The 19,145-nt window shown below is 36.7% G+C and overlaps 1 protein-coding gene across 1 annotated transcript; it reads left to right on the top strand.

The window, feature by feature from the left end:
* The first annotated feature begins 1,487 nt into the window (after positions 1-1,487).
* Positions 1,488-18,764, top strand: LIPI (lipase I). Its single transcript, XM_048295771.1, has 10 exons — positions 1,488-1,734; positions 5,235-5,611; positions 7,162-7,270; positions 7,926-8,027; positions 9,053-9,142; positions 10,231-10,398; positions 11,811-11,903; positions 13,816-13,927; positions 14,282-14,455; positions 17,950-18,764. Exons 1-10 carry the CDS (start codon positions 1,686-1,688, stop codon positions 18,035-18,037), a joined length of 1,362 nt encoding a protein of 453 aa, XP_048151728.1. The 5' UTR covers positions 1,488-1,685; the 3' UTR covers positions 18,038-18,764.
* Positions 18,765-19,145: the final 381 nt, after the last annotated feature.

Here is a 19,145-nt window from a genome sequence, read left to right as displayed (position 1 = left end):
GTTTATTCACAACTAGTGGCATTAAGTACATGTAAAAGTACATATGTAAGATTTTCTTCTGAGATCAGGTGATTGGCTCTTGAATAAGCCCAGTAAATGTTTTACTAGGGCTATTACCTGTTTGGTTTTAGTGGTGTTGATCTCTCCGTGCTTTGACTTGTGTACTGTAGGTGGAGTGCATGCTGAGGCTCCCTGACTGGAAGTTTCTTTGGTGCACTAAGTTTTTTGTTGTAATAATAACCTAGATTAAAAAGTAGGGAGAGGGAGGACCCTGCCATTACTTGTTTTAAGCAGTATGTGTTGTCAGTAAAGCTGTGCTTTTGTAGTAATATTGGAGAAAGTGTCAAAGATTTGAGACAACAGGGGAGTGCAAAGGAATTACAAGAGCTGCTATAGTGAACTTTACTCCAAACAAAGCGACGTATTTGAGAAATGGAAGCAAAAAATTAATTAAAGGTCATTTGTTGAGCTGAGTTGATTTTCATACCAGCACATACACTGCGTCTTTTTTTCCTTGTGACTGCATTCAAAGTGGAGAAGACACCTTTGATGACACCTCCTAAAGGCTGTCTGTTGCAAAAACTTGTGCAGCACAGCTTTGATGAGCTGCTCAGATTCATAAAGCTGAAGATACTGATCACTCAAAATTAAGTAATGAAACACATACACAAACATCCCCTTAATTGTAGTGGAAGGAAACAAAGGAAACCTAGACCTTATGTTTAGAAGAACTGTGAAGGATACACTATACAATAAACCTTCCTAGGGTGCATTTACATCATACTTGAATGGTTATGGTATGTTTTTCTTTCTCCTGAACTGGAAATAATTGGTTCACAGATATAGGCAAACTGAGCATCTACACTTCACACATGGATAATGCAGGGCTTATCTGCCTCTTTGCCTCACCATAAACTTTAAAAACCTGTAGTCTGTACTCTTGTATTTACCCAGGGAAGTGATTTGTAAATAAATGAGCTTCATAAAAATAAATATTTCTTCATTTGTTTTGCAGCTGGGATACAGAGGGAATGAGGTTAAAAAACACATGGCAAATCAGTGTCTGGGTGAGGTTTGTGGGGCTCTAAGCTCCATCTCTCTGCCAGAGATGCTTTTGCAGACCATCTCAGAATCTAGATTAGAGAATGAATCCTTGGAAAAGCTCAGATGATAATTATATGGAAAAATTAACTCTGGAGACACAGTTCTCAGAATTATTTTCAAGTTCTGACAGGAATATCCTTTTGTCACCAGGACGACTTTTTCTTCTAGGTTCCTTTTGCCCATCTCAGTGCCACTAATTGCAATACAGTGACACAATCAAAACCCCCCACACTATGATCTTTAATGGGATGCACCATTAGTTACCCCACTTCCTAAACTCCACCTATGCAGGAGTTGTCAGTAATACATGACATCACTTGCTTACGTGTAAATCTGCTGAAAGCCAGACAGGGAAATAGATTAAAAACCAGTCCCAACCCTCAAAGCCCAGAAACCACTCTACCCACTGAAGTCACTCAATAGGAGGAGTCATAAGTTGCAGAAGCTTGACTACAGCTTTACTTTCTGCTTCCTACTCACTTCATTGGTGTCATTCAGTGGTGTTAGAAATCTAGCATAAGGAAACACTCAATTTGCCACTTTTCTGTGGATATTGCACATCACTTTTTCTCCACTTCCACATGCTGAAATTGTGTTTCTTCATCTGTTTGATATACTGGGTGAAATCAGGTAAGAACCATTAGCTTACTTGTGATCTTTGCTTTAATCAAACATTAAAAACATTAATATTCCTTCATTTAAATTGGCCAAAAGCTTAAAATAAAATCTTATTAATTATGCCTAACGGGGCAGATTATTAGTAAAAAGAATTCAATAACTTTGAAACTGAGACATGTTTTCATTTTGAAGTAAATAGAACCAAGCCTGATACTTTATCTCTGGCTGTACTTTGCCCAGAGACCTGTTCAGGTATGTGCACTTTGTACAAAGTAGACGTAATCATGAAATAGTCCTAATATACTAATGTGAGTTTATTGGTTGTTACTGATTTGATAGGTGCTTAGATCTTCAAGTTATGTGTTACATTTTTAAATAGTAAACTTTAGTTCCAAAAAAAGACTGTACACTTAAGATTTTCCCCTTTTCAACCACAGAAGACGATTAAAATGCTTACAAATGTGCACAGGAAAGTTAAAATTATCCATTAACTTGCTTAAACTGAATGTGTAACATCCCAACGCCTACATGTATGTTTTGATTGTACAGAAAAAAGTGAGTACTCCAACAAGGGTGCACAAAGGGCAGCTGGGTATTGCTTCCAGTATTCAATGAGAAACAGGAGTTTGAAAAACTTCCCCCAATGACTCCTTGCTAAACAATTCAAATGAATCTATTTGTAGGTCTTACCTAATTCCACAGAAAGACATAGTCATTTCATTTTTTTCTCTATTTACTTTTGAAAGAATAACTTCTGTCATTGCACAGCCAAGAGTAAACGAGTTGCTTTCCTTTGACATTTGCCAGCTAGTAAATAGGTTTGTCAGTTAAAATGATTTCCTTGTGATAGATTTCTCACTCCCATGGAACAGACTGTGTCTGGTTTATTTCACTGTCATTTCACTGGTTTTAGAAGAAATAACTTTTATTTCTACCAATCAAATGATTAAAAAAAAAATCAAAATATTTAAAGGGATACAGAGCAATATTTTAGCATGAATCTTTTATATGTTAGATATGAAGGAGTGAATTTTAAGGATCAGTGGTTAAACTTGGATTTAACGACCACATCAGGAAAAATTGAGAGTTTCATGTTGTACCTTTGAAAATATAATCAAGTGACTGGTTTTATTTCCACTTTGTAGATGAAGTTAGTGTAATGTAATTTATATTCTAGTTTTATCATCATATATAAATATATGAAAACTAGAAATCAAATGGGACACATATTGTTAATATCTTAGTATCATGTCACATGCATGACATTTTACCAGGTTCTTGATTATTATTTTCACTAAATTCAAGTCCACTTCAGCCAAAAACCTTTCAGTTTCAGAACTTCTTGGATAAGTCCAAGTGATGAAATGAGTTGCCTTCTTGTATCACTACTTAGTTAATAACCTGTCTGGTTATCTCAGTAAAATTTATGTATATTATTCAGTGTTTAAATGAGGAAAACAATGGTATTTATTTTGAAATATAATTCTGTCTTTTTCTCCATGTAATATTTGCAGTTACTGTCATAACATACATGATGATAGGCATGAAAGTTTTTTCTGGTCAATTTGCAGCAGGGAGTTTCAGTCTATTTTTAACACTCTGTATCTTCAAGCCTGCTCTGGTTTGGACTATATCCAATGGTTTTTTGTGATGTCCTGTTGAGAGGTGACCAATCTAGTCCTTGTGATGACTGAAGCAGCCACTTAATAACAGAAGCTAGACAAGAATAAGGGAATAAAGGTAGGTATTTATTTGAAGGGCCTTCAAAGGTACCCCTGGGGAGCCAGAGGCCATTGCCAAAATGGACCCCAAGATGGACGACAGGTCATGAGTTCTTCACACTTTTATAGGTTTGGTTCATTTGCATATCAGAGTTAGTTCTCCAATTAAAGCTTCAGTTAATGATGTAATTTCCCCAAGCTTGACCCCTGCTTTAGGGGCTTTGGTTTACACATTTTGGGCCTGGGACGGTCTAGGGTGTCCTTGGAGAGCAGGCAAGAGAGAGCAGAAGTTAACAGGCTACAGGAAACTTCAGAGTTACACACCAGGCAGTACAGGATTTGAAAAACATGAAAGTTAAAACCTAAGGCATCACTTGGAGATACATGGTTTGGCATTAGAGGTGATTGGTCTAGTTCCCTAAATTAGTGAATTATTGCCTTTAGTGCCTTTGCAGCATCTTTACTGCACCTGGAGTGCCATAATTCACGTCGTTTACATATTGAAATATGAACACATATTTCAGATACCTTGTAGGCCACCCACACTTGCCTTTTGCAGCTTTAGAAAGGAGTGCAGGCTTGCTGTCCATCTCAGAAGTGGTGGATTTGGTTCTGCCTGTGACCTGCCCATTGGGAAAAGGAGAAGAGCTAGAACTGCTTCTCTTATGATTCAAAAATCCGAGAAATTCAATTTATTTTTTTATATTATTTTTAAGGAACTAAGAAGGTACTATTTTCCTTCTCACTTCTGCTTTCTAGAATATTACTTGTTTTGCAAAGACTTTAATGATAGAAGACTTGAGAATGGTGCCATCAAATACCAGAGAGACAAAAGTCTTGTGTAAAATAACATAGCCCACTAGAAGTCAAGAGATGGGCCCAGATTTTCCTGGCCAAAAACCAGCTAACACCATAACAAAGGTGAAGAGGCCACAGCAGAAGAACTGTGGCAGGTGTTGGTGTTCTGCCCAGAGTCCTGAAGTGGTTTATCCACACCATGTGACCTCAGCAGCCAAAAGATATTTTTAAAGTGTGAACTTTGGATGTTGATAACCAGACAGGGAGAAGTTTCGTCTTTTTAGACTCTTTTGAAATCTCCATCCTCTTGTTGACAAGTTTAACCTGGTACACCCTAACTGTCCAAGAACAGACAGAAATTCTAAATCCTACTGTTCGTCTTGTGCCATTATGTACACTGACCTTAATTCTTATTTTTTCCACCTCAGAACAAGATCTTTTGTTTCTTCTGTCTTTGTTTCTTGGTAATGGTGTCATTACGGTGATCCAAAGCTAGGAAAGGGTTCTGGATTATCCCTGTATTGTCACGCAGCTATTTCTTATTGCTAGATCAAGCAAATAAGGTCTAAGGATTGGCAGCACTGCCACCCTGGCCCAAAGAGGAAGAAACAACCACAACAGCCTTCCTGTTTATATAACACACACTTGTGAAAAAATTCTGAGAACCTGCATTTGATGGTGAAGTAAAGGATCTTATCAACACAGACTACTAATTAGTACCTATAAGGAGAAGCTACACTGTTCAGGAAAAATTAGGGTAATTTCGCATTTGAAGTGTTCAGAGGAGCATAGTGGTATCTGCAGAGTCATTAGTTAAACTGTGGCTCCTTGCCACATGTTCAGTGCATGTTTTGACACCTCAGTCCAAAGGTCAAGAGTGAAGAAAATGGAAGTTGTCCACTTTCAGCAGAAGGAGATATGAAAAGTGAAGAGGTGGTATTTCAGGTAGTCCAACTCATCAAATGACTGTCTTAACATTTTCATCTTTTTCAGATGAGGAACAAAAATGTCCCGAATTTACAGATCTTAACATAGGCAATGCTTTGTCTGGAACAGAACTCCATGTTCAGCTGCTTCTATACACAAGGGAAAATCAAAATTGCTCTGAGAGACTCATTGAACACAACGTTACTGCATCTGAGTACCTTAATACAACCAAGAAAATTGTCTTTGTTATTCATGGCTTCAGGCCAACAGGATCTCCTCCGGCATGGCTGGGTGACATGAAGAAGCTTTTACTGTCTTCAGAGGATATTAATCTCATTATAGTTGATTGGAATCGTGGTGCTACCACTGTGAATTACATAACTGCTGTGGAAAACTGCAGAAAAGTTGCAGAAATACTGAAGAATTATGTTGACCAGATGCTGGTAAGGCAGAGCCTTGCATCTGTTCTGAATAAGTTTAAAGAGCACGGTTTGAGTGGGAGTGGATATTCAAAATATATCTATAGAGAAGTCCAGTGAACAATATCAAATCACATTTCTTTATAAAGGTATTACTAACTTTATATGCAGTTATTATTGCACATATTTAACTTCACCTGAGTTCTTACTTGCCTTTCACTGAAATGTGCCTGAAAGTGCATCTTATTTCTTGAACCAGCTGGAAGTTTTAGGTCTTCTGGAAAGAGTAAATTCACCAGTGGGGAGAGGAAGGGAGAGATGTTCAAATAGTATGCAGTGCTAACATTTTACAAAGGCATTGCACTACTCTTTTCACTGTTAATCTACTATAAATAAAGATTTTAAATGACAAGTAAACCACTGGCAAAGATATAAATATTAATTCCAAAGTGGTATTAACCTCTTGTCTCTAGAGGCAGTTGCTGAAACAATAGTTGATACCAGTGGTCTTAACTGGGCTTCAGATTTATTGCTTGATCAAATGAACAAACCATGTTATGATGTTATTTATGTCATTGTCTGATTTGTCACTTGAATTTTCATCTTTTCTCACCACTTATTTCTCAGCCATTCTCAGAAATTTTGCATGCTGTGCAGTAAAAAAATACTCACGTGGAATTTGAGAAAAACATCCAGCATATTGAGAAAGACTGAGGTGAAAGGAGAGAAAGCCTATCAGAATCTGTCCTCTGGGACTAGATACAGTGATAGCAATTTGCAATTATGCCAACAGTAGATTTGTTGTTATGGAATAAAAAAAATTAAATAGGACTATAAAGGAGAGTCTCCAAGTTAATTGCTGTTTACAGAAGTGACAGTGTGAGTCCTGAAAGTGGTGGGAGGGGTGTCTGTAGTGTCCCACAGCTATCGCTTTCACACTTACAAGCTGTTGTGAGGCCTTTGTTAATTTATTTTGAGGCATATTAATATTCCAGATCCTGTGTGTCACCCCATCCTTTTGCAGGGATTCCAACTCGGTCCACTGACATTGTTTTAGAGTTCTTCAGTAGGTTTTGGTTTGGGTTTTTTTGAATACTGCCTGCTTTGTAGAACGGGCATTTTGAGCTGTGCATTTGGTACCATTATTCAGCAGTTGTGTGGAATAAGTATTTGTTAATGGTATTATGTTTTTAATTTATTTTATTGGAAGGATAAAGCAGGGCAAGATTTTTGTTTCCTCATTCATAGTTTTGGGTCACCTTTCTTATATCTGATAAATGTCTTCCTCTTCCCTTCCCTGTTCCCCTTCTAACTAGTGCGACATTTCAGGAGAAATGTGACTTGAACTTCCTTTTTACATTTTTCTAGTTAAAAAATTTCATAATTACTACACTTTAACTAGTATAGAATTGCAAACTGAAAGGAACTTTGTAATTTCCATTTGTTTTTAGAGCTAAAAGGTACGAAATATAACTTACAGTACTGAGAAAAAAAGAAAAATAAATAATTCTAGTGATTTCTGTTCAGTTAATTATGTGTGTGACTATGGCTTTGGTGTTTTTCCCCCCTGCTAGGTGGATGGAGCTTCTCTTGACTCTGTGTATATGATTGGAGTCAGTCTTGGGGCTCATATAGCTGGTTTTGTTGGCCAGAAGTATAATGGCAAACTTGGCAGAATTACAGGTAAGGCTTTTAATCCCAGTGCACATATTCTATTGTACCTTGTATTGTTGTCAGAGCACTGAGACGTCGACAAACGAGAACTGAATATTTAATGACATACATGAGGAAAAATATAGCCCTGATAGCAGTTCAGGAAATTGGGAAAGTCTGCCTTCAGGAAATAAATTACAGATTAAATTTTCCAACCTGGTTACCTCTAGTCTCTCAAATGAAAATTGAGTGCTACATCTAAAAGCCACTTAAGTTAAATGATATGCTACCTGAGTGTCTGACAGTTGTGTTCTGGTGGTGAGAGCAGTTATATTGTGCATTTTGGTTTTATGAAGTGTATCATAGATCTGGTATTTTCTGGGGAAAGGGACAAAATGAATTCTCTTGATTTGATCCCCAATGCTGTTGATTTATAGTCATCTGAATAAATGGGATATGAGCACATCTAGTTAGGGAGAGAGAGAAAGTCATAGATATGGGTTGATCAGTCTTGTAGTAGGAATCTTTGCTTTTCTTAACAATTTAACAAGAAGAAATGTGCTATTTTTTTAAATTTTATGTCAGGAAAATGAAGAATCACTGCTGAATAATGCTCAGATGTTGGTCTTTTATATATCTGCAGAAGGAGCCCAGGATTTATGATGCAAATATTGTTTTTATTTAGGTCTGGATCCAGCAGGCCCTTCATTCACTGGAGAACCACCAGAGCAGAGACTGGATCCTACTGATGCACAGTTTGTGGATGTAATCCATTCAGATACTGATGGTAATGACATAGCCTTGACTTGCCTATTTCAGCTGGAGGAAAGGCAGGAAAGCAAAAGAGAAGGGATAAGCTATCTCAGTAACATCCAAGAGGTGCTGCAGGAGTATATTTTATGTTACCATGAACATTCTTTTGCTGTGCAAATGTGTATGAACACAGAGGCTGCAAACACATGGTTATCACTGAATTAATCCCTTCTGAGACAGCCAGGCTCTGCTGTATCAGCTTAGTACACCACAGAGCCACTGCTTAAAATTGTAAAGTGTGTTACTGTAAGGTTAAAAAGAGGATCATTGGAAAATCTGCTTCATCTATGCTTTAATCTGGTTTCATTTCTTCTTTAAAAACCATAAGTAAACATTTCACACCACAGTTGTCCCATTATTTGTATAGTTTCATATCAGTTTCTTTAGTAATATTAAAAATTAAGCATTTTAGTTTACAAATTTGTGTATGAGTCTGTACAGTACCAATTTTTGTAATGTTCCTATTATGTGAATAAAGATAATGTGTGGTAAAAAGGAAGGTAGGTCAGATTGAATTAATTCTTACTCATGGAATTTTGCTTACTTTTATAGGACAGATACAGATTTTCTTACTTTGATTTGCTAATATTCAGAATCCAATGTCCTGCAAAAAATGGAAAATTGTACTCTAATGAAAATTGCATTGGGAAAGAATTTTGGTTCCTGGAGAGAATATGAATTTAATAAATTTATTTATGTAAATAATATCTCAGTTACAGCTGTTTCTGTTCTTTCCCTTTTGTAGCAGTAGGAATCTTACACAATTTTGTATACATTTGTGTACAGTATTTTACATATATATAATATTCTTAAGAAGAAAAAAACCCTTGAATTTATTTCATAGTATGAGATAAATTTTGATTTACAGTACAAAAAGAATGGTATACTTGCAAAAATTTTCTTTAAGACCTCTGTGGTTTTTGGAGTGAATGTGATGATAAATAATTGCCTTCATAATTCTGTTTATGGTTTTTTTCATTCATTATCTTTTTACTTTAGCACTAGGTTTCAAGAAGCCTTTAGGAACCATTGATTTCTATCCAAATGGAGGAATGGATCAGCCTGGTTGTCCAAAAACATTTTTTAGTGGTAAATAAAATTGTGTTTATTTAATGAGAAACACAGTTTGAGATCAAAAAAAAAGGTTAAATTGAATTGAATGTACACTGCACTTCGTCAGTGATATGGGAGCTGAGACTGTATTCTTTCTTTTCCATCCCTATGCAGCAAAAGAAAAATAATAAAGATATTTGAAAATAATCTTGCTATAACATATATATCCCATCATATCATTAATATTGGTGTGATGGAATTATGTTATTGTATTATAGATACAACCTGAAAATACTGATCATTGTTTTTCCATGGTTATGTAGGTCAAGGCATGGGGGAAGGTGTTTGTGTCCCTGTGGTTTGGGCAGAATTCCTTGCATATGACATGGAAGGCAAGGTTTCCACATCCCCCCTATGTTTTAGGTTCCTCCTGGCTGGCAATGATGAGCAAGGTTTTGGTTTTGGAAATGTCTTTTAGGTTTTAGGATGAAAACAGTTTTATGAAATGATCTTTTGATGCAGAATTTTTCTTATTTCAACCTCCATGAATCGCAGGCAAGGTTGCTGGCAATTATTTTTGTTTACTCTTTTGTTTCTGTCAGTGTTTCCCATTACTAATCTACACAGTGCTGCTACCAGTTAGAGCTGCTGCAAAGGCATAAAACTTCCACTTGTGTGTGTGTGTATATGGGAGAATCCCTTAAGCCAGCATCATCTTCATCTCTACAATTCCCATAGTTTGCTTTGTCAGGAAAGGAAGGAATTTATTTTCCCAGACAATTAGAGAGAAGAATCTCTGCAGTGTTCCTCATGGTAATTTTTTTTTTGCCGAGACTGTCACTCAGAGAGTGGTAAAGCACTGGCACAGGTTTCCCAGGGAAGTTGTGGATGTACCACAGGATGAACTGTGGAAGTGTTCAAGGCCAGATTTGATTGGGCTTTGAGCAACCTGGTCTAGTGGAAGGTGTCACTGCCCAAGGTAGAGGGGTTGGAACAAGATGACATTTAAAGTCCTTTCCAACCCAAACCATTCTGTGATTCTACTTTTACAACACCTTTTTTTCATTAATAGAAATTATTACATATTCTTTTTATACTTCTTTTTTTTGTTTGTTTCCCTGAAGGATTACATTATTTTAAATGTGACCATCAAAGATCTGTCTTCCTCTTCTTATCATCTTTGAAAACCAAGTGTGACATAATAACATATCCTTGTGACTCTTACTTGGATTACAAGAGAGGAAAATGTGTTGATTGTGATGCTTTCCAGCCAATGTCCTGCCCAGTACTGGGTAAGTGTTACCGTATCTCTTCTGGGCTGGGTGAGATTTCCTGGGAAGTCAAAGTACTACTTTTAAAGTAGTTTAAAGTTCATGGGTTTGTCTACTTTATAGTTACCTCTGCTAGGCACAGGTGCTGAATGTTCCTAATCTTTGGTCTCTATGCTTTCCAGTGTGGAATGGACTCAGTGTTTCCCCTTTCTAGAGAGAAACTGCTTGTACTTAGTTCATCACTTCAGGCTTTAAGAGTGTCTTATGATCCCTAGAGTACCTATTTAAGAGTAATAATGTTTACAGCAACTTCATGGTTTCTCTGGCTCTTCCTTTGGCATCAAGCTTTTATTTGGAGGGGATTTTAGTTGTTTTGGGGGTTTGTTGCTTTTAGGGAGGATCTGGGTGCAGCTTGAAAAGAGCTACAATTTTCTGAGCATTTCTTTGTTGGCAAGCTTTACTTTAGAATGAAATTTTAAAAATACATAACTAGAAGCTGACTTTCAACTTGTATCTTGTCTTTTTTTACATCCTTATACAAGGGTGTACGCCCTATATTAAATAGATCAATTTTGAAGAAAAAGCATAGATAGACAGATCTGTGTGCTATTTTATAAAAAACCCCAACCATAATGAGCCTTTACAGTAGGACAGAAAGACTCCAGGACTTCCCCAGCATGTTTATTAGCCATGCCTGATGCACTTGGACAGAATTCCCAAGGAAGAGGTCGAGAAATATTTCCCCAGTCAGCTGCTGAGTCTGGGAACTGCGTGGGGATGCAACACCCTTCTGCTGCAATCTTTCCTGCTTCCTGCTTTGCAGTGGCAGCTGTGCAGCCTGGAATTAGCCCTCCTCATCCAGTCTAGGTAGAGAGATTAACAGGGGGAGAATAGCATCATCCATTCTAGGAACAAGGACTGTTATCAAGCCCCAAAGACAATAATCATGGAATTGTATAATTTTCTTTCTACATTAAATCCATAAGCTTAGGGGTGATGCAGAGTATTTTAGATTTTATTAAACAATATCTACAAATAGGCTAAAGAATTTAAAAATATTTAATGATTCAAAAGAAAGAAAGGAAAGCTGTCCTGTAAGTGCTGTCTGCAAATATGTGGGCTACATTTTTGGATTTTTTTTGTTACCTCTGAAGGAGTCTGTGTAAAAGCACTACTTTTTGGAGTTAGTATCTAGACTAAAGAGGTTACTATTACATTATGATAATTTTAATGATACTAATATATTAGAAGAATGAAGTACTTGCAGTCTGTTATACTAAGAGGATTCCTTCATTTTTCTAGTCAGTTTTCTTTCTTAGAGGATATTTAGGAAAATTAAAGCCAAATTTGTGTGAGATTTTTTTTGTGTAATTATATGTGTATCATGATTTTACTAAATGTCTGAAATGAAATATTTAAACTTTGAATTTCAGGTTATCATGCTGATAGATGGAAAAAACTGCTGATACCATATAGTTCACCAACAAAAGCTTATTTTGATACCTCAGACCAAGACCCGTTCTGCAGTGAGTGACTAAATACATACATAAAACCTCTTTATAAAAATTTATGACTGTTATTTTTTAGCTGATCTGGAGTGATCTGAGGCATGTTAAAAGTAGCAAGTTAGTGTGAGCCACTGTGTAAAATGATGTAAAAAAACATGAGCTAAGGGTCAGTTCACAGACTGGAAGAAGAATGATGGTGGCAGAGGAAAAAGTAATACTGTGTAAACTGGGAAAGAAATGTAACTTTAAAAGTAGTGGGATGGACTGCCAAGAGGAAGAAGGAAGACAGATAATGAGAATCAAGTGGGAGGGCAAAAGCTGGATTGATAGAACCTGCTTAGATGGGATTGATGCTCCCGTTTTCAGAGAGCAGGAAAGGGAATCGAGACTGCCTTGGGTGGTATCACGGCGTCCCGCAGTGGTAGGGAGGAGAAGAGAGATCCAACAGGCAGGAATTGTGCAGCAAGATTGATTTATTTAATTATTTTCCAACTCTTTTATAGACTTTTTTCTTCACAGTGTAATTGGTCAAAGGATCAGCCACCCCTTGGGACGATTGGCTAAAATCCTAAAACATCCATTGTCAAAATATTTTTCTACTGTACCATAAACAAGGCTTTGCAAGGTCACAGGCATTCATAGTTTATAGAACTCTGCTAATATCTTCGTGAGAGAGAAAAGTATCTCACGGGACTGGAAAGAAGCAAGAGAAATTCTTGCTAGCAGCAATATTGTATCCACAGGGTGGGGAACAAAAAGAGACTCCTCTATGTTCCACCCCCGGAGGAGATCACCCCAAAGTCAACTAAAGCTACTCCATGTCTCCCCAGGATTAAAACAGTGAAGGGAAAACTCAGCTGACTGCTTCAGAGTTATATTCTGTGGGAATGAGCTCTCATGGCAGGGACTCCAGCTGCACAGTTTAGATATCTACCTATCCATACAGGTCCATCCTAGATTCTCATCCAATTTTTGTTTGTATTAAAAGACTTCAGCACCCTGAACAAGTGCAATACACACTTCTAATTAGTTATGTGTAAGTTCTTTGATTTGAGATATGGGGATAGGCTTATAGGGAATTTGTGTGAAATTAGGTTTTCCCATTGGTTTTGTCCACCATCTTGGCAAGTTTTGTGACCAGGGACACATGGTCCCAGTCATGCTTGCTGTCATCACTGTATCTTCCAAAGGAAGAGGTGAATGAAGTGATGGATTTTACATACATTTTTTACATAAAATTTACATAAAATAACTCCTCTTCCCAGTGTCTTTCAACGCAACCCAAACTGTTACTATTGTTCTCCCTTGCCCCTCTCTGGTGCTGATACAAGGGAAAAAAGAGGGAGACAAATATTATCAAAGATAGGAGGAGACACATGGAACAGAATAAGAAATACTGTAATGACAGTATAAATTTAAGGGAAAATATGCAAAATCAAGAAGAAAAAAGTATGCAAAGTCAAGAAGGAAAAGAAACCAGTCTGAAAAATGTGTATTTATTAATTAAAGCCTTAATTCTTAGATAATTGGAAACCTGAGGAAACAGAAATGAACAAAAGGTCTTAAAAAGAAGTGAAATTGTAAACTTGAGCAAAACAAGGCCTCATATGAGGGCTGGTCTTTTAGGAGAGAATGGTAATAATCAATATGCCAAAAAATAAAGAAAGTTTTAATTGGTGTCCTGACTGGGAGCGGTAAAGGTGTGTGGTTCCTATACTGGTGATGGCTACAGAAGGCCGGGTCAGGGTTTCTGAGGGCACAGGGCAGGTCAGGAGCAGGTCAGTTTTTATTCTCCTTTGAACTGGTAGCATAAAAGTAGAGTCACTATTCCTATCATCTACCAGTGAATAAGTTGAACAGGGTGGTAATACCAAGTGTTTCCTGTTGAGATCATTCTTTGATGCTTATGATTTCCTATTTCTTTCTGCAGTGTATAACTACTTTCTGGACATTACTACCTGGAATAAAAGCATTAGGAGAGGTTTCATTAAAGTTAAAATAACAGACTATGCTGGAAACACAGTAGAGTCACAGATGAATAGGTATGTTTTGCTTTGTCTTCAAATCTTTTTTTATCACTTTATAGGGCTAATTTGCTGAGTTTTCTAAACCTCTTAGCTTCTTAGCTTGTAAGTTGAAAAACTATCCTGAGTTTGCTAAGACTTGGCCATGGCATCATTTCCTGGTTGTGGCTCAGTGTCAGGGCAATGCCCTCACACTGAAATGATCCTTTTTCCAGGTCCTTGCTTGGTACTGGTTTGAATCCTGTTCCAGGTGTCCTTGTTCTGAATGCTCAAAGTTGATACATCTCACAAGATCTCCCAGTTCAATAATAATGCTTAGCAACAATGAATATTACTCAGATAACAAAAGCCTGACTAAATATTTTTCTTTAGTGAAGCTTCAACATTTCAGCAATATAAAAGAGTCAAAATACTAACTGGATTTCACCAAGACATTGAAAAAATAGCAAAAATCTCCTTGACTTTTTCTACGAAGACGTTGATAGGCCCAAAACACAAGCTTAGGATTCTTCAGATGAAGCTGAAATCTCTCAATAACCCAAAAAGGTGAGTGTTATGTATCACAGCTGGGTATCAACTAAGCTACTCAGGATGTTTTCTCAGTAACGTGTATTTCCCTGCATTAATTTTTTAAATTGCATATTCCTAAGTGCATGAATATTCTTCTCATCCTCCTGATGATCAAATTTGTCTTGTGGAAGAGCTGCTGTGTACATTAACATTTAGTGCACAGCACCTTGTAGATGGAGGTGTCACATACATTGTCACAGCTGTGCTTTCAAGGACCAGCCTGACTTACACCTGCATGGTGTAACTCCCCCTCCTCAACTTCTCCCCCACAGGATAAATTTTATTAAGCGATTTTCTGATTTTACTCATGTGTTTGTACATAGCTTTTCACACTCAGGTGTGAAATGGAGCACTTCAGCTGCTTGCGTGGCTGGAATATTTTATCTGTTCTTGATGAAGGTAAAGTTCTTCTAAAACCAGAACACAGTCTGTGTCTGCTTACACTTAAAATTAAATAATCTGCTTTTTTTTTTTGTAATTGAGTGTAATTAATAAGCTTTTATTAATTCTAGTTTAAAATATTTCAGCAGTGTTGCCATACATTCATTTTTTAATTCTCCAAATTTACTTGTACAGTAATACTAGCAATTAAATTTTGCATTTGCATCTTGTGAAAAGATCTTATTACATGGAATAGCTAAGAAATATACAGGAGTAGCAAGAGTACTTTATTTGAGAGTTGTTAATTTGTTTCTTATGAAAAGAGATTCAAGAAATTCAGAATTTAAAATAAAAACCTAAAAATGCTTATCAAATAAGTAATAACAAATGAGTAATGAGTGAGAGTAATATTACAATACTTAGTAAGTCTTAAGTGAGTATATTTTATTAACTTGAGATATAACATTTGAGGATTCCTTATATGGTGTATGATAATAGCCTAGTAGGAATTGGCTATGATACTTTGCAAAACTTATGAAACCTTCTTAAATTAATCTATTTTAGATTTACTGCGAAAGAGGAGGAGGTGTATGGGAGAGACTTAGGAAGAAACAAAACACTCAGTAATCAAAATAGTACCCCAGAATGTACCTACATTTGACTGTATTAATTTATTGAAAGCCATGAGTTTCAAGCTCTCAGGTGAAAATGGCATGATTTTATTTGAAAGCACTTGGTGATGAGAGAGGGTGAAAAGTTCTAAATCATATTCCAATTTTTTTTCTCAGCCCAATGGTGATAAATCAGTAGATATATTTCATGTAAGCCTGTCAGCACTTGGGACTTTCTCAGATAATGATCTAGCAAGTAAACAAGAGAGATTTTCAGCGAACAGCCCTTACTGGGTTTGAGTTTTCATTCCTGTTAGTCTGCCTCTTGTTAGTTTAAAAGTAAGATGCACTTGAGATGCTTTAATATAGGACTAAAGTCCTTCATGTGGATCCTTATCAGATTGCAGCTGTAGAGGCATGTTAGATACTTCTAGAGAGCAGTGAAAAATACTCTATTGAATCAGCATGTGAACGTAACTTAAATGCAGATGTTACAGCGCTATTGGTTGGTATAATTACCTAATTGCTCATTATAACTACCTATATTTACCTTATTTACACATAATTACAGCAATTACTTGAATACAGGATGATCAACCAGAAACTACATTTAAATTATTCTTAACAAAGAAGTAGATAAAAGCCAGGGGACAGATGCAGGGATAAAAGACAATAGGAGTCTCGGTCTCCCCAGGTCTGGGTTAATAGCAAACTGTGGGAGTCTGGGGAGTATCACTGACAATTGTCTGCTGGGCTGGTCCACTATTCACACATATGGTGTGTGAAAATGGGAGTGCTGAAAGGTACACATAATTTTCATACTCTTCTTCTGATCCCTGAGATAAATAATTTCTGCTCACCAATAAAACCAGAAAGCTTTGCTAACTTGTGCGTGTCCATGTGTCAGTCATCCTAAAAAAGCTTGTGAATCTGTCAGTCAGTTCCAACTCAATTGGTGGGGAAGGTGAATGTCTCAAAGATACTTAGCCCAGACACCTCTGGGGTTTTTTGACCAAAACAAGAACAGAGATAATAAAAAGAAGACCTTGTAAATACCTCTACTGAACAAGTGTGGCATGCTCATGCTTTTTAGTAGACAGCAGAGAAGCCATATGGGGTGAGGGGTTAAAAAAGCCTCACCTAACAAAAGCATTATTTTGTGTTTTGCTCCTTATTGGTGAATCTGCCCCCTGCTCAGGTCTACTCTTCTGTGAGGCTTTCCTGTTACTCAAGAATCATGATGGAGATGGATTGCACTTCAAATGAGATACAATATGTTGGAAAACATAAGCTTTTATTTCTAGAATTCAGCATTATGGTTTGGCTGTTTTGTCCCCTGTGGTTAGATGTAAATAATAACACAAAAATACTATAATAGTGAAACATTGAATTCAAATCAAAACAAATTGTTGATGAAAGATTGGATGAAATTCTATGCTTTGCGTTATACAGAACACCAGAATTTGTCTTGATCTTCTTAGTCATAAAATTACTGTCATAACTTTGGGAGACCTTAGAAGGTGTCATATTCTTAAGTAGAAATCTGACAGTCCTTTCACATACAGACAGGTTGGAAATCTCATAATAATGGGCAACAGCAGAAATGCCTGGTGGGCTGTTCTCTCCTTTTTCTGTTTCACTGTATTCTACCTCCCAGGCTGAGGTGAACTGTGTGGTATAGCCACATCTATGAGTTCAGAGCAGTAGAGAAGATAATTTTAAATAAAATAAATCTCATATCTTGTATGCTATGGAGGTGCCATCAGAGGGTATGTCAGTCATTTGCCTGTTCAAACCAGCACTCCCCATACATTACAACAGTGCACGAAAAGCAGGTCTGTGACCTGCCTCTGCCCTAAAAGGCTGAGCATTTATGTTGACCTCAAAAAGCACGATTTTCATGTATATATGGCTCCCTTTGTGACCTCTTTAACTGTTCATATAATATTAGTCAGCTGTGAGTTTTCTGGATGTTTAGAAGAAAAATTTCTTGCATTAAACTTTCTTACACATGCTGTCATTGCAAGTGAAAGAGAAAATATTATGATGTGGTTCTTTACTTTCTTCTGTGAAATAAAAGCAGAGAAATTTTCCTACCTATGGAATTCAAAATAAATTGTTCAGGCCCTTAACAGGAGTTAACAGGAGTTGTGCAGATATTGGGTCATTCTGCTAAAGAGTTAATTTGAAGATTAATAGCTGTAATGGATGAAATTCTGCATCTTTGTACTTTAGAGTAGTGTGATACACTTCTTTGCACCATCCAGCTGATGTTTGGTTGTTTTTCAGTCTGCCAAAGCTACTCTAGGAATGCATGAAATAGGGTATAAACTTAGACAAGGAGACACTTCTTGTCCTGAGTACTGTCTCTGAGAGCTGATAAATACTGGAGGTTTAATAATTCAAACACTGGAATATTTCTCTGTTAAAGTTAACTTTTTCTGTTGTGTAATTTTTTTTCTTTTTCTGCTTTTGTAGGCTGCAGCTGTGCAGATATGATTTTGTACTGATGGAGAACACTGAACTGACCTTCAAACCTATCCCTTGCTCTGAGAGGGGTGCATGAAAAGAGAGCTACTACTAACCTAATTTCTCTGAGAGCAGTGACATTTTGATGCTTCCTCAGGATAAAGACTGCAATGAGAAAGGAAATGAGATAAGCTAGATTTATTTTCAAGAATCTACCTGATAATATGCATTACTTGCTCTGAGTGCCTTAGGCTTAAATTAATTGAAAAATTCAGACATGTATGTGTTTGGAAAATTATTTGAGTAAAGTAAATGTATCATGGTGGAGAACATGCAGTGGTCTGGTCATTACTATTTGTTAGCAATGAAGCAACTACTGAATTAAATATGAATTATCTGCATAATCCTGGCACATTATTTGTCATACATATATTTAAATATTTATTATTTGTAATGGCTTTTACATGGAAACATAATGATCTGTCTACTAAGTGAATTTAATATACTGTACATGTGATCTACAGATCTAATACACAACAGTTTTGCTGTGCTGTATTCACTGGATAAACGAATTCACATTTTCTCTTTATATAATATCTCAGTGTGAGAAGTGGAACAATAACATTTCTGAGCACATTTGTAAATTTTCCAATTTGAATCTGTTGTCTTTATGCTCATCGTAGAGGAATGCTATTGCAGACATTCGGATTTTTTTTTAAAGGAGAGCTATGGACAGGGTAGTGTTGTTTCAGATACAAAGTATTTCTAAAGTCTATTCTGAGGAGAATAACCTAGAAGTGAAATAAATGTACCTTCCTTTTGTTTCTGTTTGGGTCTCTTGGAATTAGAGCTGCTGCTCGGGTTGAGACTGATGACAGCTTTCCACCTATTGAGATGTGAGCAGGAATAAATGCTACATAAAGATTCCCTCCTCCAGTTCAGAAAAAAATGTTCTCTTGTCCCAGACTGCATTTCCTGATGGAACTGATTGGAGGACAGATGGGTGTACTTTTCTTCTGTGAGGCTGTTTTATGTGTTCAATACTAGTTTCTCATGCAAATGCATCCTATACACATTATCCATTTCCTTTCTTTCCTGTGCCCTCTCTGTTCCTATGCTTGACAGCAATGCTTGGTTGAACCTATTAACCAATTTCATCTGAATGTCAGTGGAGTGGGATGTCCAAAACCTGTGAATTGTATGTT

Source organism: Corvus hawaiiensis, chromosome 2, assembly GCF_020740725.1.
Source record: "Corvus hawaiiensis isolate bCorHaw1 chromosome 2, bCorHaw1.pri.cur, whole genome shotgun sequence".
In the NCBI taxonomy this organism is placed as follows: domain Eukaryota; kingdom Metazoa; phylum Chordata; class Aves; order Passeriformes; family Corvidae; genus Corvus; species Corvus hawaiiensis.
Note: the sequence above shows the minus strand (reverse complement) of the source record. Positions and strands in the feature narration are given on the sequence as shown.

What these genes read in the sequence shown, in the direction of transcription:
- LIPI (XM_048295771.1), top strand. Translation starts at nt 1,686, where the DNA reads ATGCTGAAATTGTGTTTCTTCATCTGTTTGATATACTGGGTGAAATCA. An exon ending in ATTATGTTGACCAGATGCTG is followed by an intron (nt 5,612 to 7,161) that starts GTAAGGCAGAGC and finishes CCCCCCTGCTAG; the next exon opens with GTGGATGGAGCTTCTCTTGA. An exon ending in GTAGAGTCACAGATGAATAG is followed by an intron (nt 13,928 to 14,281) that starts GTATGTTTTGCT and finishes ATTTTTCTTTAG; the next exon opens with TGAAGCTTCAACATTTCAGC.